The 26,772-nt window shown below is 43.6% G+C and overlaps 1 protein-coding gene across 1 annotated transcript; it reads left to right on the forward strand.

The window, feature by feature from the left end:
* On the forward strand, nt 1-26,001 carry LOC116502871. The gene is made up of 6 exons (XM_032208842.1): nt 1-86; nt 4,013-4,525; nt 13,521-13,903; nt 17,481-17,641; nt 19,810-19,942; nt 24,939-26,001. Exons 1-6 carry the CDS (start codon nt 35-37, stop codon nt 25,119-25,121), a joined length of 1,425 nt encoding a protein of 474 aa, XP_032064733.1. The 5' UTR covers nt 1-34; the 3' UTR covers nt 25,122-26,001.
* The last annotated feature ends 771 nt before the right edge of the window (nt 26,002-26,772 follow it).

Below are 26,772 nucleotides of genomic sequence, written 5' to 3' on the forward strand. Positions count from 1 at the left end.
AGGAAATGAGAAGCCGGCTATCGGGAATTTGGTAATGTTACATGCGGGACAAGAGGGATCGTTTTCTCCGGTCAGAGGGCGACTAGGTAGGTCTCAGCTCTTTTTGGGATAGGAAAGAAAGGAAGCAAAAAGCAGAAACTGAACCCCAAGGATCCTCCCCGCAGTATAAATGGAAGGTCAGGGGCACCGGGGATCTTCTGGTGGTCTCTTTTTCCTCCCCGTGGGAATTTTACTTTTTAAAAAAATGGATTGCGTTTGCACCCCTCTTCGTGCTTAGTTTTAAACAGCTATGGATGCGTGTGTGTTGCATGCTAAGCGCCTTGTGTAACACTCAGCTTGTAGCTTGACCACGCCGCTTTGTACAAGGGGAGCCCGAGCTATAATTAGGTTTTCCCATGCTGTGTAAAAGTAAAGGGAGCGAGCAGATCGGGGTGAGAAACTCAGAGAAGATACGAATCTGTTTCCGGCATGGCCTGTGGGGAAATCACCGGCGATTTGCCTTGCGTGGTTCCTTAATATAAAACGTGTTCAGGAAGCATCTTGTGGTTGTTGCCTTAAGATAAGATTATGCACTTTTATTTTGGGCGACAATGGAGCCCGACATTTCTGTGGCTGAGATAGTTTTGCCCCCGTTTTGTGGCCTTTCCTGCCACTGTTGTTAAGTGAATCGCTGCACTTGTTAAAGTAGTAAGATGGTAGTTAATTGAATCTGGCTTCCCCTTTGACTTTGTTTGTCAGAAGTCATCGCGCCCCCCCCCCCCCAAAAGGTGATCCCATGATCTTGGGCCACTGCACCATCATAAGTATGAATTAGTTGCCAAGTGTCTGGATTTTGATCACGTGTGAAAAATGGTCATAAGTCACTTTTTCAGTGCTGTCACTAAACAAACTGTTGTAAGTCGAATAGAACCTGTGTCAAGTGCCTGGACAAATCCCTTCAGTTTTCTTGGCAAGATTTTTGGAGGTGAATTGCCCTTGTCTCTTCCTTCTCCCTAAGATTGAGAGTAGGACTAGAAGTCATAGGCTTCTATATTCTAGCCTGATGCCTTAATCCAGGGGTGTCCAAACTTGGGAACTTTAAGACTTGTGGACTTCAACTCCCAGAATTCCCCAGCCAGCTGGCTGGGGAATTCTGGGAGTTGAAGTCCACATGTCTTAAATTTCCAAGTTTGGACACCCCCTACCTTAACCTCTGCACCAGTGGTCCCAAACCTTTCCGGCCTGACGGCCTGTGAAGGGGGGGGAGGATGGTTTTGTGTATGTGGCAGGTGCACGTGCGAGCGCCACTCTCACACATGAGGCTTTCGTGAGCGAGCATGAGCAGCCAGCAGTCACACAAGTAGAGCTGTGTGTGAGCGGCCACCAGTGGTGCAAGTGGAGCTGTGCGCACACATGGATCACCCATTGCTTGTGCGACCATGTTCCGAACACTCTGTGGCCTGGAGGTTAGGGACGACTGCTCTACACCAAACTGGCTATGTTTAGGTTGGGGTTTTTTTTGTGTGTGTTAAAAAAAACTGCTACAAGTTGGTTTGTTTAACTGGGCAGCTTACAATTTCAAAACAATAAACAATAAAAACAATAATATCTAAAATCAATATACATAGGAGCTAAGGTAAATAAACTGTTGAGTTAACACTAAAGCCAAAAAAGAGGGATTTAGCACATTCAGTACTCCAGACTCCGGAAGACAGCTAGGTTTTTAAAACCTTACAATAGGCCCAATAGTTATGCCCATTCTTTTGAGAGGATGACTCTGAGTAGGTGTAAGATTTTATTATACTGGTGCCACTGACTAGGCTATATACCACTTTAGTGATTGCAGAATTTTATTATTTTGGGGCACGTAAATTGGGGTCCCTTTTCGCTCCTAGGGATGACTATTATCAATCGCTGTACAGGTAGTCCTCCACTTACGACTGCAATTGAGCCCAAAATTTATGTGGTTGAGTGAGACATTTGTTAAGTGAGTTGCCCCGTTTTACGATTTTCTTGCCACAGTTGTTAAGTGAATCACTGCAACTGACAAGTTAGTAACCTTGTTGTTAAGTAACTCTGGCTTCCCCCATTGACAGAAGGTCGCAAAAGGAGGCCGTGTGACCTTGAGCCACAGCGACGGCCATAAATATGAACCAGTTGCCAAGCATCTGAATTTTTGATCACATGATCATGGAGATGCGGCCAAGGTTGTAAGTGTGAAAAACAGACATAAAATCACATTTTTCAGTGCCATTGTTACTTTGAATGGTCACTAAATGAACTGTTGTAAGTCAAGGACAACCTATATATTGTTTCAGTGGGAACTTATAAACCTCCCAGGTGCTATCTTTTGACATATTCTGATTCTAGGATTCCAAGTTACAACTTGATTTGGTTTTCTTTTGGGAAGATGAGACGTAGGGTAATGTAAGCCGGGATGAGAAATACATGTGAGAAGGGATTATGTCATTCATAGGATATTCTACGAATGCTGAGCTTCCATATTAAATTGTCATGAGTTATAGAGCTGGTTTTAATTTGCATGGATTTGGCAATGAGTAATCCTCTTTAAAACGCCATCCTACTCCCACGTACGCACCCTGTTAATGGCTTATGCTATATTTACAACAGTGATTTACTTAGGATGGGGACAACAAAATCTGAAGTCTAAAAGAGCTGGAGCGCATCGATTTGGCAAAGACGGCTCTTTAGTGGCAATTCCTAGATCAGCAAGGTATGTCAAGAACTGGAACCCTACTTCCTGCTTTGGCTAAATTATTTAGTGTTTTAGATTAATCTCAAAAGAATGAGGATAGTAATAGAATAAGAGAGTTGGAAAGGACATTAGAGGTCTTCTAATCCAACCCCCTGCCCAAGCAGGAGATCCTATACCATTTGGGACACATAGTTGTCCAGTCTCTTCTTAACAACCTCCAATGATGGGGCACCTACAACTTCTGAAGGCTAGTCTTTCCCCTGGTTAATTGTTCTCACTGGTAGGAAGTTTCTCCTTAGTTTCAGGTTGCTTCTCTCCTAGATTAGTTTCCATCCATTGCTTTCTTATCTTGCCTTCTGGTGCTTTGTATCTCTTCTTTAGATACAGATGAACAAGATTGTAGGTCATCTAGTCCAACACCCATCCAAGCAGACCTTGCACCATTTTTGACAGATGACAGTCCAGTCTCTTCTTGAAAGCTTCCAGTGATGAAGCTCCCACAACACCAGGAGGCAAGCTGTTCCACTGGTTGATTGCTCTCACTGTCAGAAAATTTCTCCTTATTTCCAGGTTGAATCTCTCCTTGTTCGTTATTCCTTGCCTGGCCTTCAGGTGCTTTGGAAAATAGCTTGACCCCACCCCCCTCTCTGTGGCAGCTGCTCAAATATTGGAACAGTGCTATCATGTCACCCCTACTCCTTTTGCCACTAGGCTAGTGAAAAGTAGCAAGTGTGAAAAATAAAGGAAAAAGAATAGTTTAGTTGTCTACTGAATCCAGTTTTTCTTTGTTGACCAAATTTCAATTGCGTGGAGAAGTTACAGTTTGCCAAGGCTTTGTGTGATGACTGTCACTGTTAAGTGAGAGTGGATTTTGAAGATACAAGTCAATGAATATAAATTAGGGCTATGCAGGGTTTTGGATTTGAAGGCAGGTAGGTTTTTTTCTGGCACATAGGTATGTTTATATCCTCTTTCAGCTTTCTTCTTATATTAAATGAATGTTCTTCCAAGTTTGTGCTACCGTTACTGAAGGAGCCATTCTGCTCCCCAAAAAGGATGCAGCTGCTTTAATTAGATGCCAACAGAGGCTGTGTGAGCAACTTCATAATCTCTTCTTTTTGAATCCAAACTCCATACTCCTATGGTAAATCTAGTACTACACTGTATAAGATGTTTGAATGTTTATTCAATTTGTATGTTTATTCAATTTGTATGCCGCCCTATTCCCGAGAGATGCGGTGATTTGTATGTTAATAATAATACTCATCCACATTTGAGCTGGTAGCAGCATCTCATCTTTTTTCTAATTTACCCCAGCCCAGCATGGCCCACCGGATTTGAAGGACAGAAATCCCTCTGACCATTGGATGGAGAAAGATAATTTGTCTAACAGAGGCACTTTAAAACCTGAGCAGATGCCGTTGTGTGATGAGGTGACGTTTGGACTGGCAGACGCAAAACCTATCTCCAACTGTACCAGCAAAAGGAAGAGAAAAAATTCTCTTTCCGGCATGAATACCTGTGAGAACAGCCTCCGAAGTTCTGGGGAGCAAGTTGAGATGGTTGGCTGTGCAGAAGAAGGGCCACCCAATCGGTCTCCCGAAAGGATGCAAGGCGAAGACGAAATAGCTTGCGAGCTCTTGGGAGCCATGGCCACTCCCTCTGGACTTCTTCCTGGACCAATCTTGAGCCCTAAGAAGCGAAAGCTGATTTTGCACATCGATTTGAACAACACCATCCTGGTCTCTGATGCAATTACCAAACAGGACCCCAGTGCTGCTTTAAACTGTTACCTGAGCACGGTGACCTGGGGGAAACTTAGCCACACAGGTAAGATCGTTTGGTGTGCTGGGGAATTCACATCTTCAATTTTGGGCGTGGGATAGATTTTAAAAGAGAAAAACCAATTATTGGAATCATGAACTACAGTGAGTTTCATGCCAAAAAAAATGCCATTAGGCAAGAAAAAGACACACACAAATAAGTCGTCGACTTATGGCCATAATTGGGATCAGAATTTCTGTCGCTAAGAAATGCAGGCATTCGGTGGGTTGCACCAAATTTTATGGCCTTGCTGTGGTTGATAAGCAAATTCCCATGGTTATGAAGTGAATCATGCAATTGTTAAGTAAATCTAGCTTTCTCCATTGGCTTTGCTTGTTGGGAGCCCCTTGGGAAGGTTGCAAATGGTGATCTCATTCATTCATTCATTCATTCATAACATTTATAGGCTGCCCATCTTACCTCAAGGTGACTGATGCCGTGAGCCCCTTAGGAAGATTGCAAATGGTGATTTTATTTGTTTGTTTGTTTGTTTAGCCGCCCATGTTATCTCAAGGTGACTCTGATGCTGTGATAGTCATAAATGCATGCCAAGTGCCCATATTTTGATCACATGACCATGGGGATGCTGTGGTGGTCATAAATATGAAGATTAGTTATAAATATGAGGACCAACCATAAATCACTTTTTACATGTCATTATAACTTCAGTTCAGTTCAGTTTATTATATTTATATGCTGCCCTTTTCCCCCGAAGGGGACTCAGGGCGGCTCACAACTCAAACCAGGGAAGAGGGATACAGACTAAAAAATTTAAAAAACAAAGCATAACAATGCATAATTTAAAACACACAACAGTCATACCATTCGAGACGGGGGCAACAGCTCTTTAGCCCCAGGCCTGTTGGAACAGCCAGGTTTTAAGGGCTTTGCGGAAGGCCTGGAGGGTGGTGAGGGTTCGAATCTCCACGGGGAGTTCGTTCCATAGGGTCGGAGCAGCCACAGAGAAGGCTCTCCTCCGGGTAGTCGCCAGTCGACACTGGCCGGTGGATGGAATTCAGAGGAGGCCTAATCTGTGGGATCTAATCGGTTGTTCATTAAAACAAATGGTCATAAGTTGATAACTACCGGTATATCCTCTATCCGTGATGGCGAACCTATGGGACATATGTTCCACAGGTGGTTTGCAGAGCCCTCTGGGGCATGCGAGCTGTCACTCCAGCTCAGCTCCACTGCGCATGCGTGCAAGCCTCCTGATTTTGGGGAATCTGCCGTGGATGCGCAGGGGAAATGCGGGAGACACATGCGCATGCGCAGTGGTCGCACATGCTTGGGGTTATGTGTGTATGCATGTGGGTGGGGCACATGGGGTCATGCATGCTTTTGGCATGCAACAACGAAAAGGTTTGCCATCACTGTCCTATATCGTTTTTCCTCTAGAAAATAACTGGTGTTTTAGGGATGTAGGTGAAAATGGAGAGATTTCATAAACCATTACGGGGTCAAATAGTTTGCAGGGAAATACAGGAGACATTTTTTAAAATATTCTCCAAAATTATGCTGGAATATTACTGCTTGTCAATGAGAATTTCTTGCACACAGTTTTCTCAATATCAGGTTTTTCAGATTCTGCTTACAGGTATCTTGAGGACTATAAGCCATCCAGTTGAAGTTCTTTCTCTAAAATCCCTGGTTCTAATAACCCCATCAATTAGCCTTTTCCCTATAATTGTATACTGTATAAAATTAATAAATGCACATTGGCCTCCCTGAAAATATTCTGAGTTTGAAACAAAGCCATTTAAAGCTTGAGAAATTTCCAGGAAAGTCTGAATAACCCACTTCACCTATTTCAAGCTTGAGTCATTTTGAATTCAGAATGTTTCGTACAGTTTTACGCCAAATGCATTTTGTTCTGCTTCAAAAGCGGCAATCATTTCTTTTCTCTTGAAAGAAGAATTTCATTGCTTTTTATGAGAGATTTTAAAAGCTTATAAGGTGGTATAAAAAAAACTAGATGATGCTTCACAAACAGCAGTCTGGGGTCTCTGTTGCTCTTGGAGCTTGGTGGTTTCCTTGCAGATGTTTCATTTCCAAACTACGGTGTTTCCTCACATATAAGAACCAGTCTTATTTTATTTTCAGCCCCAAAATAAGCACCAGGTCTTATTTTGGGGGAGGTATTACCAATTTACCTTAGAACCACTGCAACCACACATCCCATGCCCTGGCATCTGTCGCACCCCTGCCCAACTTCTGCAGCTGCTCACAGCTATTCGCAGCCAGACGCCGCCTGGCTTGTCACGCCGGTGCCACCGCTCACGACAGGAGGCTACATGGTGTGTTGTGTCATTGCATGAGAGAGTGACGGTACCAGCATGACGAGCCATGAGGCATCTGGCCACGAGCAAAAGTCGGGCAGCGGCATGATGCGTCAGGGAAAGGGAAGGCATGGTTGCAGCGGTTCTAGGGTAAGCGGGTAAGACATCCTCCCAAAATAAGACCTGGAGCTCCACCCCCTTGCCCTAGCTGGATTTTTTTTAGTAATTTTTTTTCATTTTCATAACATATAATCACATGTATACTATTACATAGCCAGCATCGTTTTATATGATTAAATGTCTACATCAATTCATCTTACCATCAACCACCGAAACACAATTGTTGGCTCTTCTGCTCTCCATACACCATATTTGTCCTTATCCATCACTTTCTTCTCCCTCTCTCTCCTCCCCCTCCCTACCTCCTTCCTTCCCTCTGTCATCCTTCCCTACTCTACTTCCCCTTCCTCTCTCCTCCTCCTCTCCCCCTTCTCCACTCCTCATTTCTCTCCTCCTCTTCCCTCCTCCTTGCCCTCTCTCCTATCCCTCTCTTCTTCCCTTACCTCTCTCCTTTTCTTCCCACTCTTCATCTCATTTACTTGGTGTATTTCAGCTCCTGAGCAAGCTCCATTTTATGTTGAGGGTCTTTATAGTTTTTTGATATATGTATTTAATTTTAACATATATTCTCCTCTTTTCTTAAAAAAATAGAACAAAAAGTATACATATATATTGTACTTTTAACTCCCACCACCACCCAACCTAATTTTGGTCGAGATGTAGACCTGGTTACAGTTCTCAGCTAGCTGGATTTTTATGCCTGTGCCTCACCTCGTACAACCAGATGGTGGGCGAGACTTATTTTGGGGGTAGGGCTTATATTAGGCATAGGCCTGAAAATTGAGCCAGGGCTTGTTTTTGGGGTAGGTTGTACTTTCAGGGAAACACAGTAGGTAATCTTATCAATGCCCTGAGGATGTTACCTAGTTTGGAAATGAAACATCTGCAAGAAAACCACCAAGCTCCTAGAGCAACAAGGACCCCACAGTTTAACCCTGAGCTACAAATATTCTCTTCTATTGAAACAATTCTGTTTTGCAGCATGTTGAGATTTTGTTTTGAACCTGGAATTGAAAAAGTTATTTTCCTTCAAGCTGAAGCCATTTTTGTCCTCCCATCTTTTATGTTTATGTTCAGTTGATTTGATTGAAAAATTTTTTAGCAGATTTTTAAAATTATTTTTCCCTTCTACAACACCTTACAGTCTTTACATCAACATTGTTATGTCATCATACCTGTACATGTATATAATATTTTGCTTCTATATTTACAAACCTTTATACTCAGTTCTATATATATTTATATATATATTGTTTTATGGCTTAATTAATTTTATTCTTGTTTTGCAGCCATTTGTACCAATTGTTCCAAATTTCATAATATTCTGACTCTTCTTTATCTTTTAATTTCAGTGTTAATTTGTCCATCTCTGCACAATCCAAAGTTTTTTTTTATCACTAATTTGTCCGAGGGGGTATTTTTTTTTTCCAGCATTGGGCAAATGTTATTCTAGCTGTAGTTAGCAGATGTGTCAATATGTACTTAATTTTCTTTGTATATTTCCCTTTGATTATTCCCAGTAGAAAGATTTCGGGTTTGTATTTTATCTGTTCTCCTGTAATTTCTTGCACCCATTTCCAAATTTTTGTCCAATATTTTTGTGCTTCCGGGCATGTCCACCATATGTGATAATAAGTCCCTTGTACTTTTTTACACTTCCAGCAGGTTGGCTTCATGGTTGGGTACATTTTGGCCAAAGCCAAGGTTGATTTGATTGAAATTTTATTGTTGCGAGCCATGTAGAGTTGGGTAGCATATAGGTCAGTGATGGCTAACCTTTTTGTTGTTGCATGCCGAAAGCACACACACACACACACCGCCCATTTTGGACCTAGAAGGCCTCCTGCACCAAAACGGGGCACGGGGGTGCTGCGCAAGCCCCCCAAATGTAATGCGAGCAATCCCCCCCCACGCATGCACAGCAGAAACCCGAAGACCAGCTGGCCGGGTGGGAGATGCACGCTCATGTGCGGTAGTGCTGAGCTAGGGCAATGCCTCGCATGCCAGCAGAGAGAGCTCTGCATGTCACCTGTGCCATGGGTTCCCCATCAGAGATATAGATGGTATTATTACAGACCTATTAAAGCTGCAGTTTTATCCACACCTTCTTGGAAGTAAGCTTCTGAACTCAGTGAGGATTTATTGCCGAGTAGCTCTGCAGAAAATTACTCTGTGAAGGATTGTGTATCTCCCTTTCACAGCTTCATTATTACATGGACCCAGGATGGCAATGTATATGATGCAGATAGTCCTTGACTTATGACCACATTTAACCCCAACATTTCTGTTGCTAAGCAAGACCATTGTTAAGTGAATTCTTCCCCATTTTATGAACTTTTTTGCCTTGTTAAGTGAATTACTGCAGTTGTTAAATTAGTAACACAGTTGTTAAGTGAATGACAAAAGGTCATTACTGGGCTCCCCCCCCCCCCCCGGACACTGCAACCATCATAAATACATGCCAGTTGCCCAGCGTCCAAATTTTGATCATGTGGCCATGGGCAGGCTGCAACACTTAAGTGTGAAAAACGGTCATAAATCAGGTTTTCAATGCCGTTGTAACTTCAAAGGATCACGAAAAGAATGTTGTATTTTGAGGATTGTCCGTGCTTGTAACAGTGAGCCTTGAAGTACCTTTTTTGAATCTGATTCTAATCTAGAAACCTGGGATGTCAGGTTTAACACCAAACCTGGTGTTTACGGTCCCAGAACTTGCCTGCATTGCCATTTTGCTTATGAAAAGTTTTGGAAAATATGAAAGGCGTTTTTCTCTCTTTTTGGGATTGTTTGGTTTAATTTCAAGAAAGCTGATATCCAGCATTGAACATTATGTTAATTGTAGTTTTAAGAAGGTTATCTGTTCCCTCTAGCCTGCCTGTGGTGGCGTGTGCTTTTTTGTCATGAATAAATAATATGTCGTATTTACGTAGCTCTTTATTTTTAGTATTTTCAACCCCTTGGGGGCATATTATCTCAGTCATACAGTCGTACACAAACTCTCCTACAAGAGATCAGATGTTCTTCCACGTTGCTCATGTATCTCACCCGAATCAGGTTAAAGGAGAGCACTGTGGCCTAGGTAGAGTTAGTCCTCGATTTATAACCATTTTTAAAGCAACTCTTCGAAGTTACGACAACACTGGAAAGGGTGACTTACAGCTAGTCCTCATACTTATGACCGTTGCAGCATTCCCACACTCACATGTTCTAGATTTGGCAACTGGCATGGACTTGCAACAGTTGCAGGATTGTGTGATTGACAAATACACGCAATTCATATTCCTGAGTTTTGGAGTAGATCAGGGGGTGTCACACTGGTGGCCCGCAGGCTGGATGTCTCGCGCGCAGGCCACGCCCACCCCAACTCCGCAAAGTGGGGGGGGGGAGAAACCGTGAAACTTCATGTGATGGCAATGTTTTGATGATTTGAATGATTTGAAACCCATGGAGTAGATAGAGTCGTGATGGCGAACCTATGGCACACGTGCCACAGGTGGCATGTGGAGCCCTGTCTGCTGGCACGCGAGCCTTCACCCCAGGTCAGCTCCAGTGTGCATGGGAATGCGCCTTCAGCCATCCAGCTGATTTTCGTCTGTCTGCTGCGCATGCGAGAGACATGTGTACATGCGTGGGAGTGAGGAGTTGCATGCACATGGAGCGTGGAGGGGGAGCATGCCCCCTATGCCCCTTGGGCCTAGCAGGCCTCCCAGAACCACTGCCACACTCCATTTTTGGTCTGAGGAAGCTTCCGGGAAGTCTGCTAGGCCCAAAACGGGCCTTGGAGGTGGGGGTCACACCCGCAAGCGTGGGGGGAGCACAGGGGCGTCGCACGCACAGGTGCAGGGGGTGAAGGGGTACATTGCATTATGGGTGTGGGCACACACGTGTGTGTGCTATCACACGCACGCACGCATGCGCACTTTCGGCACCTGAGGAAAAAAAGGTTAGCCATCACTGGGATAGGCTCCCCAAGAGCTTTTTACCTAATCAAGAGGGACCCAGGACTTAGAGAACCATGGTTGCATTTAACTGCTACGAAGGAAATAAGCCATCATTCCTTATCTTGGAAAAGGTTCCCCACCTAGCAACAGGAGCGGCTGCAACCAAGGATTGTGTGCGCATTTCCTCACAGTTCTCAGGGCTGTTCGTCTCTCTTGTTTCATCTTAACATCACGTGGGCTCCCTATTCAGCATTAAAACATCCTGCCTGTGCCTGACAGATTGGTTGAAAACAATTTAATTCTATTTGACTATGAGCAGTTGGTAGGCATTTGTTTGATTTTATTAATAACGGTGTCTAGCACAATATTAAGAGAGCCTAATGCATGTTAAACACATTATAAATAAAGAGCTGAGAAGGAAGCAGGGAAGGGAAGAGGGGCTGGAGCCACCCCGGTTTGCTGAGTTCTATTCCAGGAGAAGTGGTGGGTATCAGCAGAGAGGATTTTGACAAGCATCCTAGTACATTTGGAGCAGTTTTGAGTTAACCGAAGATTGCAAAGGAAGCAGCGGAACTTAATAAGCTTCTATGTTTAAATGATGGCACCAACAGCTGATGAGCATTCGGCTTCGTGGCAAGGAATAGATCCGTGATGTGAACCTATGGCACAGGTGCCATGCAGATCTTTCTCTGTGGCCATCGCCCCAGCTCAGTTCTATCATGCATGAGCGCCCACCTCCCACCAGCCAGCTGATTTTTGGGTCTCTGCAATGCATGCGTGGGGCGCGTGGCACATGTGGGAGACATGCACGCATGCACAGGGGGGCGTTTGCGTGCACAGGGGTGGGGGAGCATGGGGGGATTTCTGTGCCCCCCCAGACCCATTTTTGATCCTAGGAGGGTGCGGGGAGGTGTAGTAGACCCAAAACGGAGGGGGGGGTGTCACACACGCTTTGCATTATGGCTGCGGGTGTGCACTTTCAGCACTCAACGACCAAAAGGTTAGCCGTCACTGGACTAGATTCTGCGTTAAAAGAGCCCAACTGCTGAGTTTCTTATTTGTCTCTTTAAAAGCTGAGCCAGGAAGCTGCTGTGCTTATAACAGAAGCATCACCTTGATAGGACCAATCACATTTAAGACTGAAGGAGATATACACTGTGATATGTATTCCACTTTTAACCCACCGTTGGCCTGTAGGTTTAATTTCCCTCAGTTCTAATGTTCCCAGTTCCCAGAGGAAATAGGCTAGCTCAGTGTTGGCAACTTTTTAAGACGTGTGGACTTCAACTCCAAGAATTCCACAGCCACATGAGGCCTGGGAAATTCTGGGAGTTGAAGTCCAAAGTTGCCAAGGTTGAAAAATACTGGCTAGGAAATGGCAAATAATTCAAGAGCCTTAGTCCCTTCAGCGCTGAATGGGGCTTATCTAGGAACTTCCTGGTTTTAGGTTGACAGTATAAATAGACATGTGCAACTTTCATTTGCATAAAGCTTTAAACCAGGCTATGTACAATCAATCAGTAGCTTACATTTCAAAAGTAAACAGAGGAGTGGAGGTTGAAGGGAGTTTTAACAAGCAAAATGGGGGCCTTAAGTCTCTGCATGCTTTCTGGTCCTTAATCATGCAACTCCTGTCTCCCCCCCCCCCTTCCAGACACAAAAAGGCCAAAATCTGTTGCCTCACTCTGATTGGAGTATCATTTTGGAGTCACCTTTTCACCGAAGTACCATATATATATATATATATATATATATATCTAGTCACATTTACATGGATGGCCAGGACCTGGGGCAAAACAAATGTTAATTTGGTTGCGTCCAATCGCAACCTGCATTTTTCACCATTGCTCAAATCATGTTAAAAATAAAATCAGTATATACTTTTAATGTATACTTCTGGGACATATTTCAAGAAAGTTAGGGATGGAAATGAAGAATTATACCTATTGGGGGTAACAAAGGGTCAAAGCTTTGCAATTTAAAAATTAGACTCTGTTTTCCCTGAGGAATAACTAAATTGGTTTATGTCATCCATGTGGGATTGCTGTCCATAATAAGCCTTATGCTCAAATATGGGGAAAAGAGCTTCGAAGTTCTCAGGTCATTTTAGAATTGCCAGCAGCCATTTATCTTTCTCTGGTTGAAGTACAGGAGTTTGAGGGGTGGTAAGGACCATTAACGTGAGACGTGATGGCTCAGTGCCTAAGACACTGAGCTTGTCGATCAGAAAGGTCGGCGGTTCGGCGGTTCGAATCCCTAGCACTGCATAACAGAGTGAGCTCCCATTACTTGTCCCAGCTTCTGCCAACCTAGCAATTGGAAAGCACATAAAAATGCAAGTGGAAATTCTGGTCCCAGTTGTGGTTGCAATAGCAATAGCAATAGCAGTAGACTTATATACCGCTTCATAGGGCTTTCAGCCCTCTCTAAGCGGTTTACAGAGAGTCAGCATATTGCCCCCAACAATCCGGGTCCTCATTTTACCCACCTCGGAAGGATGGAAGGCTGAGTCAACCCTGAGCCGGTGAGATTTGAACCGCTGAACTGCTGATCTAGCAGTAGCCTGCAGTGCTGCATTTAACCACTGCGCCACCTCGGCTCTTCACGGACTCCCTGTGTTTTGACGTAGAGCTTCACCTGCCCCTTTCCTTTTTCTTCTAGGGGAATGGCAGTGGGTCAGTGAGTCTCCCTCTTTGCATCCTCCCTGCCAAGGTGCTGTGAGTTTCTATTCCCAGTATGGCCGCAACACCAAATTCACAGAGACGCTCTGGGGGAAGAAATTCCGGGACATTCACAGGCAACACTTGAAGCTGCTGGAATGGCAGGGTCAGCCTCACCCACAGCTCTCCATCAAAGAGCAGGCCAAGCACTACCACTTGGTGCTGCCTTCCTTCTTCCGCCTCCTGGAAAGCTTGCATCGAGAAGGGAGGGAGTTTGCGGTCATCTTTCGCACCTTCGGCACAGACCTGCCTCGTGTCCTGCAGGCGGTGAGCTGCGCCCTGGAGGGGCAGCACCCTGGCTTCCCTGCCCTGGGAGGAATCTCGGTGAGTGGGCAAAGAGAATCTCCCCTTTGCTTAATGCTGCTTGAGTGATGCTGGCTTTTTCCCCCGCAGATGTTTCAGCTCTTTTAGTCGAGATGTTCTAGGAAAGAATGTCACTATTAACTTGTTCTGAGAGGGTAGCATGTCCTTCTCTCCAATGTACCATATTTTTCTGTCTATAAGACGCTACATTTCCTTTAAAATATTTACTTGAAAATGGAGGGGCATCTTGTACACCTGGGGGCCGAGAGGAGAAAGTTTGACTCATCCCCGTCCTCCAACTCCGCCACACATGCTGGATGAACCTCCCGCAATGGCCAACGTGACCCTGGGTAAACCAGTTGTTAAATTACATCCCCCCCTCCCCACTATCAAAGTAGATCCTGGGCACTGCGCTGCATTGGAGAAACAGGAAATGCAGCGGCCGGAACGAGGGAAGAAGGAGGAGCAGGGAGAAGAAAGCGGGAAAGCAGCCTCCATCCCTCACATCAGCCGCTCCGTTTCCCGTTTCACAATTGCAGCGCTTGCTGCGGAGTTTGCCACACCCACCACTGCCCAGGTGCCTTCGATTCCCCCAAGCGTTTCTTTGCTAACCTGATTTCTAGGTCCATTGTGTTTCTCCATCACGTTTCTCGCCATTGTGTGCAGGGAAAGAAGTTTGTGGGACTAAAAATAAAAGTTCCATCAATTCCAACTTCTCAAGAAGTTGAAGGAAGGGAGGGCATCTGGGCACCAGGCACTGAAACGGGCCCATCTCTCTCCAGTAGTTGCCCAGGCCCACCAGAGGGAAGGCTGGCATCTACCGGCACTTAAACGCAGCAGCATTCTAGATTTCTGAATTTTGGGAAAGAAAAGGGGGAGCAGCCTATACATGAGGGCATCTTATAGACGGAAAAATGCGGTAGTCTCCTTTTTAGCCTTTTCTCAAAAAGGCTCATTGGTTCAAGTCTGGTTGATTTTTAAACAGAGTGGCACGGAAATAATTTAGTTTAGCCAGTTTTTTCTGCAAAGTGAGTTCCCGATAGAAAGGAAACATTCTTGTTGGGTTTCCTTTGTGTGAGATTGCAGATCTGAAAGTATGCAAGGAGAAGTCCTACCTCTCTTGCAGATAGATCCTTCCTTTGTTTTTCCTGGTAGCTGAACAGGAGAAATCAAATCCCACAGCATGGGGTCCATTGCTAGAGATGGGGTTCTCTGAAGTCGGAAGCCATTTGGGTCCTCTATTAGACTGGTGGATTGATTATGTGCCTTGAGGTCACTATTTATCTATTACAGCCAATAACCCGGCATTGTCCAGGTATTTATTTATAGGGGGAAAATGTCTGGACTAAACGTAATTTCTAATGTTGGATTTTCCCCCTTACCAGAGGGAGCCCCCTGGTGGAGTACTGTGAAGCTGTTACCATGGTAACTCCACTGCGCTGTACAGTAGAAGCCATTTTATGGCAGTATAGTAGAAGCCATTTTAAGGCACAATAGGCTTTATCTTAACAGAACACCCCCCTCAGGGGGTTAGGGGTGCCACCATAGTATTTGTTTCCAGAGAATAAGTCATCTGTGTACCAGGTTTGGTTGATATATGTGTGTGTGTGTGTGTGTGTGTGTGTGTGTGTGTGTATGTATGTATACATACATACATACATACATACATATACATATACATATACATATACATATACATATACATATACATATGTTGCTGAGGGATCCTGTTGTGAAAGGAAAATATCTGCTGACTTTGGTGGATTTGTTTAGAAAGACAGTTTTTGATTCTTCTACAAAACGTTTATGATCTGTAGGCTTGCAGAGAATAATCCCAAATAAAGGACATGGTTTGTTAAAAATTCAAGATGCAAAAGAAATGGTCATAAGACACTTTTTTCAGTGCCATTGTAACTTCAAGCAAACATTAAATGAATGATTACAACTTGAGGGCTACCTGTACTTACAAGTCCAGGTATTATACATTAAATAACACTCCCACATGAACAAAATTTTGAAAACAAAATAAAAACCAAAATCCATAAACCAACATCTGAGTGCTTTACAGCCCCTCTCTAAGTGGTTTACAGAGTGAGTGTATTGCCCTCAAAAATCTGTGTCCTCAATTTACCCACCTCGGAAGGATGGAAGGCTGAGTCAACCTTGAGCCACTCAGAATCAAACTGCTGGCAGTCGGCAGAATTAGTCTGTAATGCTGCATTCTAAGCACTGCATCACCATAGCATCACAAAGTTTTATTCTATCTATTGATATGATAAAGTAAGGTAAATAAATTGATGTGAAATTACAAAATATAGCATGATGACATAACTCCAGATTCAAAAAACAAAATTCTCCTTCTTTAATTGGTAACTGAATTTTTTGCAAAGATATTCTTGGAATCAAAGAACCCCATAGAAATTTTCTAAACAAAGAATTTCATTTCAACCCTGAGCTGTAAAAAGTATCCTTTAAAGAATTTATTTCCTAAAAATATTTGCCAGATAACAAAGATTGCAATTCCTCTTAGGATTTAAATTATTCTAGGAATAATAATTCATTTTGAGAGTGTTCATTTTTCCCCATCTATCAATATCTGGAGTAACCGTGATATATATTTTATTTATATTACATGTTGCTATCTGAGTTATAACTTTTGGCATAGAGATCCCTAGATATGTAATAGATTCCATACAAAAATAGAATTAATATTCCTTAAATGGATGGATAACCAATTTTTCACTTAAAGGCATCGGTTCCAATTTGGACCAGTTAATAAGTACGTAACTATTTTGCTAAAGGTATTAATCCTTTGCACTAACGCTGGGATAGTATTATAAGGTTCAGAAATAAAACAAAAGAATGTCACCTAAAAATAAAACCCAATTTTTGTTCAAAGGACTTATATCCTTCTCTATAGATCTCTCTATGATGTCTAATAGCACAAGCTAAGAGTTCTGTCCAAATATTGAACAGTTTCCTTGTCTAGTTCCTCTAAAATTCTAAATAATAAATAAGGGAGAAAAACATGCCACTAATCTTCACTTTAGATATTGGCAATTCATATAATATTTTATGAACTCCATAACAAATTATTTAGTGCAGCAAGAGTGGTATGCTTATGTATTTTACCAAAGACCTTTCCAGTATCTACCGTAGTGACAAAATTACTTGAGCTTTATTTTTATTCAAATCTGTTAGATCAAAGGCTGCTTTAATGTTATCAGCTGCTTGCCCGGTTTTTATAAACCCCGCTTGGTCATTGTTAATAACAAACTACCACTTGCTCTACTCTATTTGCCTGCACTGCTGTTAGAAAACTTTGCAGCGACGTCAATTAATGAGATTGGACGATAATGAGCACACTGAATACCATCATTACCTGCTTTTAGTATAACGGTAATATTAGCCTGATTAAACACCGGCGATGAAATTCCCTTATCAAATATCTCTTCATATATCTTAGCCTTTATCCACTTAGAGAGAGGTGGTCTTTTCTGTTCTTTCTTAAATTCCCCTCTACTTTGACCATCTCAGCTGTCTAGAATTGGTGCTTTGAATAATGTTCTTCTATCTCTCTTATTATTTTTCACCGCAGTTGCCTATAGATCTCAGACTTGGAAAGATACGTTGCAACAAGAAAAAAGTGGCGTTGAGCCATGGAGCCGAGCAGCTCTCCAGCGACAACGGGTGCAGGAAAATGTATGCCTATTTCAGCTCCCGGGAAGGCATCAGTGGTTTCCAGGACCACTTTGAATGGTGAGATATATGCTTTGTTCTTGGCCTACTTTTATTTACAGTGGTTGGCCTTTTAACAACAAATATGGGTGATCCTCTCTTACTGACCACCTTGTTTAGCAACTCTTTGAAGTTATGACAGTCTAAAATAGAGGTTCCCAACCAGGGGGTGCAAAAACTTGGGTTTAGAAGTTTCAAAATGATAGTGTATATGCATAATTAAAGATAAAGGTTCCCCTAGCACATATGTGCTAGTCGTTCCCGACTCTAAGGGGCGGTGCTCATCTCCGTTTCAAAACTGAAGAGCCAGCGCTGTCCGAAGACGTCTCTGTGGTCATGTGGCCGGCATGACTAAACTTTGAAGGTGCACAGAACTCTGTTATCTTCCTATTTTTTCTATTTGCATTTTTACATGCTTTTGAATTGCAGGGTTGACAGAAGCTGAGACAAGTAACGGGAGCTCACTCAGTTACGTGGCGCTAGGGATTCAAACCGTTGAACTGCCGACCTTTCTGATCGACAAGCTCAGCGTCTTAGCCACTGAGCCACTGTGCCTTTGAAGTTATGGCAGTCTAAAACGGGATAATGGTTGCAGCGGTTTGCTCAACCGTCAAATGGGAAATGATGTCCATTATGGTCATGTGGTATCATTAGTGACTGCAGTGCTTAAGCAACAGAATTGCCAATTGCAATGATGGTTGGTAAATGAGGGTTTATCTGTATGATCAGATTACAATCCAGCGAGCTTTTTAAAATATTCTTCTTGTATCACACCAAAAATAAAGACTGCTAATAGTATATATTTTCAGCCTCATGGAAGCCATTAATACTAAAATCATTATGTTTTTACTTCCTAACTCTAGTTCCATGGGTTGTTTTTTTTTGCTGACAGATTGATTTGTGTCTTTCTTTCTTGGCATTTAATGGCCTTACCTCAGCCAAGATATGTGGAGTTATAAGTAGGGAGTTTTCTTGCTTCTATAACCTGCTGAGTCTGGTCCAGGAAGTGGTCTTCTCAACCTGTTAGCCTTTAAATAAGTTTTACATTTTCTTTCCACTGACCATGTAATCTGTAGGGCACTGAGTTGGAGTAATTTAGTTTAAAGAGTCTTTTGTGAGTTAATCTTGCCCGGTAGGTATGCAACCTCTATTCAATCATAAATCAAGCTAGGTCTTTTAAAGGATAATTCATCTACCTTATGCTCCTTTATCAAGCTGCCTAATTTATTTATAGCCTTTATTTCTCATTTGGGGAAAAAAAACCTTCCTTCTTTCTTTCCTTCCTTCCTTCCCTCCCTCCCTTTTTTCTTTTCCTTCCTTTCTTCCTTCCCTCCCTCCCTTTTTTCTTTTCCTTCCTTTCTTCCTTCCCTTCCTCCTTTCTTTTTCTTTTCCTTCCTTTCCTCCCTCCCTCCTTGATTTCCTCCCTCCGTTCTTTCTTTTCCTTCCTTCCTTCCTTCCTTCCTTCCTTCCTTCCTTCCTTCCTTCCTTCCTTCCTTCCTCCCTCCCTCCCTCCCTCCCTCCCTCCCTCCCTCCCTTCCTTCCTTCCTATTAGCAGGCAGGATTCTCTCTTCTTGGATATTCTTTAGCGGGGCACAGACAACTCTGATTAGATGTCCAGAGAGGCAAGATTACACATATTTCATATATTTGACTTATTCTCCTAAATACAGAGTTGTTGTTGTTGTTTTCAGTCCTACAGTATCCGGATATTTTTGTGTGTTTCTGAAAACCAAAATCTAGTAGTTCCTTTGCCCTTATTATTTTACACGGAAACTTGGGAAATTATGTACATTGTGGCAAAAGCATTGAGAAACAGGGACAGGGACAATTTCAGTGGCCAAAATTAAGGCCATAAATGCTCAGCACAACATTTCATTTTATCTTTACTGGCTTTTCATTTCCTGTTCCATCATTTTACAGGGTATCATTTTCCTCGTTTGTTTGTTGGTAAAGTAATAAATAAATGATATTCAAAATCCTCTGAAACCCTGAATCTTAGAAACGGAATAAATTGAAGGAAGGTCTTTAATTGAAAAGGGACCACCCGTTATGGCCCTGTGTGCATTTATTCCTTCCCTTCCTTTCTTGTTTCCATTCCTTCTTTTCTCTCTCTCTCTTGAAGTACAAAGAGCAAAATGAATGGAGGTCTGTGCTGATTGCTACAGATTATGTCTCTTTCTTTCCCGTAGGTGGGCTAAGAATAATTATTCCAGCCAAGGTGGAAAGCCCATTTGGGTCGATCCTCAGGACTCCGGAGTCCAGCATATCTGTATAGATGATAATATCCGACTGACTGATTCCGACACCATTGTGCATCCTCAGGTATTGTTAGGGAGAAGCATTGCTCCAATCTCCCCCTGCTTTTTTTTTTTGAATGGAAGATTCTTTTGTGGGTCATTCACAGCTCTTAATTATAATTATAATTGTGCAGTTCCCTTTTGTCAATCCTGGGAAATAAGCTACGCTTTCAGAGACAATACGCAGGAGACTTTGTGCACTGTGGAGACTCACTATTGTGATTCCTCCACTTTATTCTGTCCTTAAGCAGAAAAGCCCATGGCCTGAAGTACCTCTGCCTCGCTGGCAAGGATTGCCTCTTTCTCCTTCTAACCTGTCCCAAAGGTGGCAGAGATTGGTAAGTGAGCCGCCTGTCATATCTGCAGGTGATTAGCGGAGGACAGCGGCTAGCGTGGAAGAGCAGATGCTTGGTGCCTATTCTTGCGCCATGCTCCTTCTGTCCTCGATGTGAGTCATTCCCCTTTCTCCCCCCCCCCCATCACCTCCCCAAGCCCAGCAACCTGCTTCTTAGCAGCCCAAGTGCATTCCTGAGTGCTTAAAGGGCAGCTTTCATGCCAAAGCTGGGAAGTGGGGAGAGCCAAAGAGAAAGGCCATCGTAGCAGCTCTTCATATCGGCCTAAAAGCTTTTCCTTAGGAAAGGAGGCAGCAGGGAGAGAGACTGTGTGCTGCCTGAATTAGGGGGTGGATGAAAAGCTGGGCAGGCAAGGTTAATTGGTTCTTGTTGGATTCAAGCCACCACATTGGTTCCTTGAGGCTTGGTGCCACTCACAATATAAGGGAAAATTACTAGTGGAGGCTGGGACTGTTTCATTGCTTGACAATAGACATCCAAGCCAGTGGTGCAATTCAGCCACTTCTACCCAGTTTGGGCAAACCTGTAGCGGTGGTGGCGGGAGATTCCACCCACCCACCTGGAGGTCATCACGTCCTGTTTTTGACGCACTGTGCATGCACGAAAGGTCCTGCGCATGCGCGGAGGTGGCAGCTGCGCTCATCTTTGCGAACCGATAGCGAAGGTAAGTTGATTTCACCCCTTAGTCAAGCTGATCGGTAAATACAGGTGGTAGTCCTTAACAACAGTTTGTTTAGTGACCGTTCAGAGTTACAACAGCACTGAAAAAAGTGACTTAGGTCCATTTTTCACAGTTATGACCTTCACAGCATCCCCATGGTCATGTGATTTACATTCGAATGCTTGACAACTAGTTCATATTTATGACGGTTGCAGTGTCCTGGGTCCTTTGCGACTTTCTGACAAGCCAGGTCAACAGGGAAGCCAGATCCCCTTAACAACCGTGTTATAATTCAACGCCTGCAGTGTGTTCTGACCGAGGCTTCCCAAGAGCATGAAACACACTCCTTGTCCCAACAAAAACCCCTTTTATTAATTTACTGGGAATTCTGCTCATTCGCACCCAGCAAAGTCTTCCAAGGGAGGATTTACAGTCACAGACCTTATCTGGCTTGGAGAGCTGCCAGGCCAGATATCTGCAAAACTTGGCAAGGAGTCTCGGAGAGTCTCGAACCAATTAAGCAAACTAATTGTCTCCTGCAAACTCCACTCCCCTTTCGCTCCTCTTTTATTTCCTATGGGAGGAGCCATTCATGGCCTTACTCCCAAGTCGACCCCTGTTCTTTAGCTATTCCCTTCATCTGGCAACTCTGCCTATGCGCACACTGGGAACAGGCTCCAGCTGTTCGTCTGTCTCACTGATGTCTGACTCTGAAGGCAGATGATAACTGGCATACGGCTCTGGCCCCCTCTCCGCCATCGATACAGAGTCCTTATCAGAGCCTTCCCCATACTCCAGGACTGGCCCATGTTCCTCCCCAACTTCCTCCTCACTGTCCGAATCTGCTGCCAGCTTCTCTGGCTGCTGGCGGCCCACAACACAGTGATTCACTTAATAAATGCGACAAGAAAAGTCGTAAAATGGGGCATAACTCATTTAACAAATTTCTTATTTAGCAAGATAAATTCTAGGCTCCATTGTGGTCATAAGTCGAGGACTACCTGTACTCAGGTCTTGGTGGAAGAGGCAAAGAGCCCTGTCTGGAACATTTTATCCTGCCACAGCCTACAGAATGGCCTTTGATGAAAGGGAGATGGAGAGAGAAGGTGATGTTATTCATTCACCACCACCACCCCGCAGCCAGTCAGTTTCAGGTCAAATTATATTTAGAAAACAAGGGGGCAGAGAGGACCCCTGGGATTCCATGCCCTCCTTCTTCCTCCTGCTGATTCCAGGTTAGATCATGTGATGTCAGAGGCCAGGAAGATTTTGCTAGCTCTAAGCCAGCCTGGATCCCTTTGAAAATGCTTTGCCTTTTCCCTTGAAGTCCCAAGCTCAGCTCTTCCCTCTTAGTGGGCCGATCTGAGCATGCTCCAAAGTTTTCTTCTCTAGCTGTCATTCAGCTTGTGAGGGGTTTTCAAAGCTGGCTTTGAGGGTCTGCTGTTTGTAGCTTCAGGGCAGGGCCGGAGATGTCATGTGTTTTGATGCTGCAAAAAGGAAGATTCTGCCAGGTGTGATTTCTCTATGCTGAGGCTACTTCTCCACTTTGAAGTGTACAGAGAGAAGAAACTGTTGTTGTTGTTGTTAATTGCTAAGTCATGTCCGACCCGTCACGACCCCATGGACAACGTTCCTCCAGGCCTTCCTGTCCTCTATCATCCCCTGGAGTCCATTTAAGCTCACGCCTACTGCTTCCGTAACTCCATCCAGCCACCTCATTCTCTGTTGTTCCCTTCTTCTTTTGCCTTCAATCTTTCCCAGCATTAGGCTCTTCTCCAGTGAGTCCTTCCTTCTCATTAGGTGGCCAAAATGTTTGAGTTTCATCTTCAGGATCTGGCCTTCTAAAGAGCAGCCAGGGTTGGTCTCCTCTAGGACTGACCGCTTTGATCGCCTTGCAGTCCAAGGGACTCGCAGGAGTCTTCTCCAGCACCCTAGTTCAAAGGCCTCCAGTCTTTGGCGCTCAGCCTTTCTTATGGTCAAAGAGAAGAATATAGTTGTTTAAATGATCCTTGAAGTCATACACACGTTGGGGCAGATGAGGACAGGACCAAGCCATACATTTTGGACTAGTTTCCCCGAAGTACCTCTTCTTCCACCTTTGCAATGGGATTTTCTAACGGAGTAAATGATGGGGAAGAGGTTATCTTGAGGTTTCCAAATCTTCTATTGCTATCATTGCTTGGTATCAGCCCTAGACAATCCCTCTCCAGAATCCACCCGGGCTCATAAAATCTCAACCATTCATTTTGTCTACTGGAATCTTTCCCTTCATGGAATCTTTCATGCACACTGAAAGAAATGGTGTTTGGGAACCCCATTCCCTCACCAGTCCTTGCTGTTGAGAACAGTTACCATAGATTAGGAGTGTCAAACTCAATTTCATTGAGGGCCGTATCAGGGCTGTGGTTGACCTTGGGGGCTTGGACAGGCATGGCCGACTGGGTGGATGTGGCCAACTGGGTGGGCATGGCCAGCTTGACACCACTCCCCAAACTTCTGGCATGTTTCCTCTTTGCACTGGGTAGACTGGGCCAAAGCTGTATTGGATAGACTGAGCCAAAGCAACGCGGGCCAGCTCCTTACATTTTCCAGGACAGCCCTGTGGGCCTGATCCAACCATATCACGGGCCACATCCAGCCCTTGTGTTTGCACGCCTGCGCGTAGATACTGATCCATGCAAGTCCTCCTTTTTGCCACACTCAGAGACCCCTGTCCCATTGTGAATTGGAGTATAATTATTCATATTCCTTATATACATGAAAGAGGGACCCCACCACGAAAACCAAGCTGAAAACTGTCAATCCTATCTTTGTTGTGATGCCCCCACCACATTCCTCATCTCCCTTGAAGCATAATACAGGTAGTCTTCAACTTACAATTGTTTGTTTAATGACAGGTACGGATTACAACAGCACTGAAAAGGGTGACTTACAACCAGTCCTCACCCTTACGACTGTTGTAGCATCATCATGGTCATGTAATCAAACATCAGGTGCTTGGCAACCAATATACATGTACATGTACATGTGATGTACAATCATTCATATCATTGCCAATGGTGACTTTCCCAACCATCTTCTGACAAGCAAAGTCAATGAGGGAAGCCAGATTTGCTTAATGACTACATGATTCACTTTACAATGCCAGTGATTTGCTTAACAACCAAGGGTAAAAAAAAAAGTCATAAAATTGGGTGCGTCTTACTTAACAGCCACCTTACTTAGCCACAGAAATTGTGGTCCCAATTGTGGATGCTAAGTCGAGGACCAACTGTAATAGCAATAACACTTAGACTTATATACTGCTTCACAGTGCTTTATAGTCCTCTCTAAGCAATTTGCAGAGTCAGCCTATTGTCCCCAACAATCTGGGTCCTCATTTTACCCACCTCGGAAGGATGGAAGGATGAGTCAACCTTGAGCCTGGTGAGGATCGAACCCCTGGCAGTCGGCAGAATTAGCCTGCAACAACTACTAAGGCTAGATTCTCTGTTCTTGAGAATGGAGGTTATGAGGCAAGGGATCCTGATTGCAAGCTTTGTGTGCTTTCTTCGAAAGAAAGAAATGATTCATGGGGACAGGGCTTTCTTTCTTTGGATTATAAACAATATGCAAACAGGGATCATTTTCTTGTAGCATTCAGATTATGTCAACAAATTAAGTCCTCCTCCTGGACATTCAACGCCTCCTCCTTTCAAAAACAAAGCTTTCGTCTCTTCAAGCCTTGCTGCCAGCCTTATTTTCGGAGGTTAAAAGAAAATACAACCCTGCCTTATTTTCAGGGAAACACAGTATTAGCTGCTACATGCATGTAATTTTGAAACAGTTTATAATTGTTCCATTTGACATATCAAGCATTTACCTCTTTGTAAACAATACCAACTCCATTTTCTTATACAAAATTTGATTTGATTGATTTTATTTTATTTTATTATACTTATACATGATAGTTATTATTCTTTTAAATGACCATTTCCCTCATATTTAACTTTATCTTGGCCCAACAGGTATTCTTAGGGCAAGGAAGTGACACTCCCCGGACAATTCCTACTTCGGAGCTCTATGACATCTGTCTAGTCCAAACAGACCTTCTGGAGGCCATTGCCGACGTGAACTATTTCCGCCACTGCATAAAACGCTGTGAAGAGAATTATGAGGGCTATTTGTCCAGAGTTGGGGCCTGCATCTAAAGGGGCTGGCTGAGCAGTTCCCAAGGCCCTTTGTGGTAAGGAGAGGAAAGAACCCGAATCTCCCAGTTGGCTGCTGCTTGTCTACCTCCCAACGAAGTCAGTATTCTTGTTTTGATTTCCTGTCGAGCTGGAAGCTCCTTGAGAAGAAAGCTGGCCCTTCAAGCAAGGAAACATGCTGCCTCTTTTCTCTGTTGCTGCCTGAATCGGAGCATCTAAATAGAGGGGGGCTGTGTTTTATTTATAATATTTATTCATCACTTTGTGGGTGGGATTTTCTTGCCCAACGGATGAGTGATCTCCAAGAAGCAGGTAACCAACTCACAAACTAACCCAGCCTTTCTCTGCAAACATTAAAATCATTTCCAGCTCTTTTTGCTGGTGACTTGGCTATGATGACCTCTGACCTTGAAGCATAATGCCTGTGCTAAGCAAGCTCTGGAGAGATATCCTTCAAGGGCAGCCAAACATGGAGTTCAAGAAGCCATCGATGATTGTGGGTTTACTAGTTTTCTATCGCTTCAGTTATCTCTCTCTGCTGGATTCCCAGTGTTTGATCTGAGTTTTGCTCTCTGCCAGCATTGATCTTCACACAGAAAAGAACCCAGCTTTTTAGAAAGAAATAGAGACTAATTTTACTCGCTGGAGAAAGGTGATCCAGTCTTTCCTTGACAACTAGCCCCTTCCAACTCTGTAGTGAAGAAAGCTTTTTTTTAAAAACCACACACACACAAACATACTTTTTCTTGATTCTTTTGCCAATTCACTGTGTATGAGGTCTTTGAGAATATCTATAGCTCAGGGCAGAACTGTGAGGTTCTTGGTGATCTCTGAGCTTGGTTGTTTTCTTGCAGACATTTCACTACCAAATTAAGGCAAGGTCATCAACGCACTGTTGACGTTACCTAGTTTGGTAATGAAAGGTCTGCAAGAAAACAACCAAGCAAGGAGAGCACAAAGAAACTCCACAGTTCAACGCTGAGGTACAAATATTCTTTTCTATCAATTCACTGTGTTGTTTGGGTTTGTGGAGAAGGACAGTACTTTGCTCGTAGCTTCCTCCTTCCCAAACCAAGCGAGCAGGATTTGATTTGTTGTTTTGAATATGAGCCCAGAATTTAGATACTGCTCAAAAGAATAGCTTTAACTCCCCAGCAAGTGGGAGTTAGGAGTTATTTGGTGGAGCTCAGCAAAAAAAAAAAAAAGTCTGTTTCACAAGTCTGTTCTTGTCTTTTCCTGGGCTTTTGGGTAGCAATTTGTTTTTGGAGAGATCTGGTCCAATGTAGCAGAAAGTAGGATGACACCTTCAGAAAGATTAAATGTAAAGAAAGATAGTTTTAAGCACCAGCTGTTATTTGTTTTAGCCAAAGTAGTTTCTTTGTGCTCCTAACTGTTTATTTCTGAATACCAGATAGTGGAGAATTGTACAGCATAAGAAGGTTTTGTTTTCCTGTTCCAGTTATGTATTTCTCAAAAACATCCGTTTAGCCATCGCTGGATGCAGAATTAAAAGGATTCTCGGTTTGATATGTGTGAGGCTGAAGGGATGTAAGAGGCTCTCTATTGCAGGTCTCCAGGGAGCTATTGAGTACATTTCTGTACAATTTTTTTCTGTTCATACCTAATCCGTGGAGAGCACAGGCAAAAAACGGAG

The sequence above is a fragment of the Thamnophis elegans genome, chromosome 2, assembly GCF_009769535.1.
Source record: "Thamnophis elegans isolate rThaEle1 chromosome 2, rThaEle1.pri, whole genome shotgun sequence".
Taxonomy (NCBI): domain Eukaryota; kingdom Metazoa; phylum Chordata; class Lepidosauria; order Squamata; family Colubridae; genus Thamnophis; species Thamnophis elegans.

Coding starts and splice junctions, on each gene's coding strand:
- LOC116502871 (XM_032208842.1), top strand. CDS start 35: ATGTTACATGCGGGACAAGAGGGATCGTTTTCTCCGGTCAGAGGGCGA. Junction 13,904..17,480: donor CTGCCCTGGGAGGAATCTCG/GTGAGTGGGCAA, acceptor TTTTCACCGCAG/TTGCCTATAGATCTCAGACT. Junction 17,642..19,809: donor TTCCAGGACCACTTTGAATG/GTGAGATATATG, acceptor TCTTTCCCGTAG/GTGGGCTAAGAATAATTATT.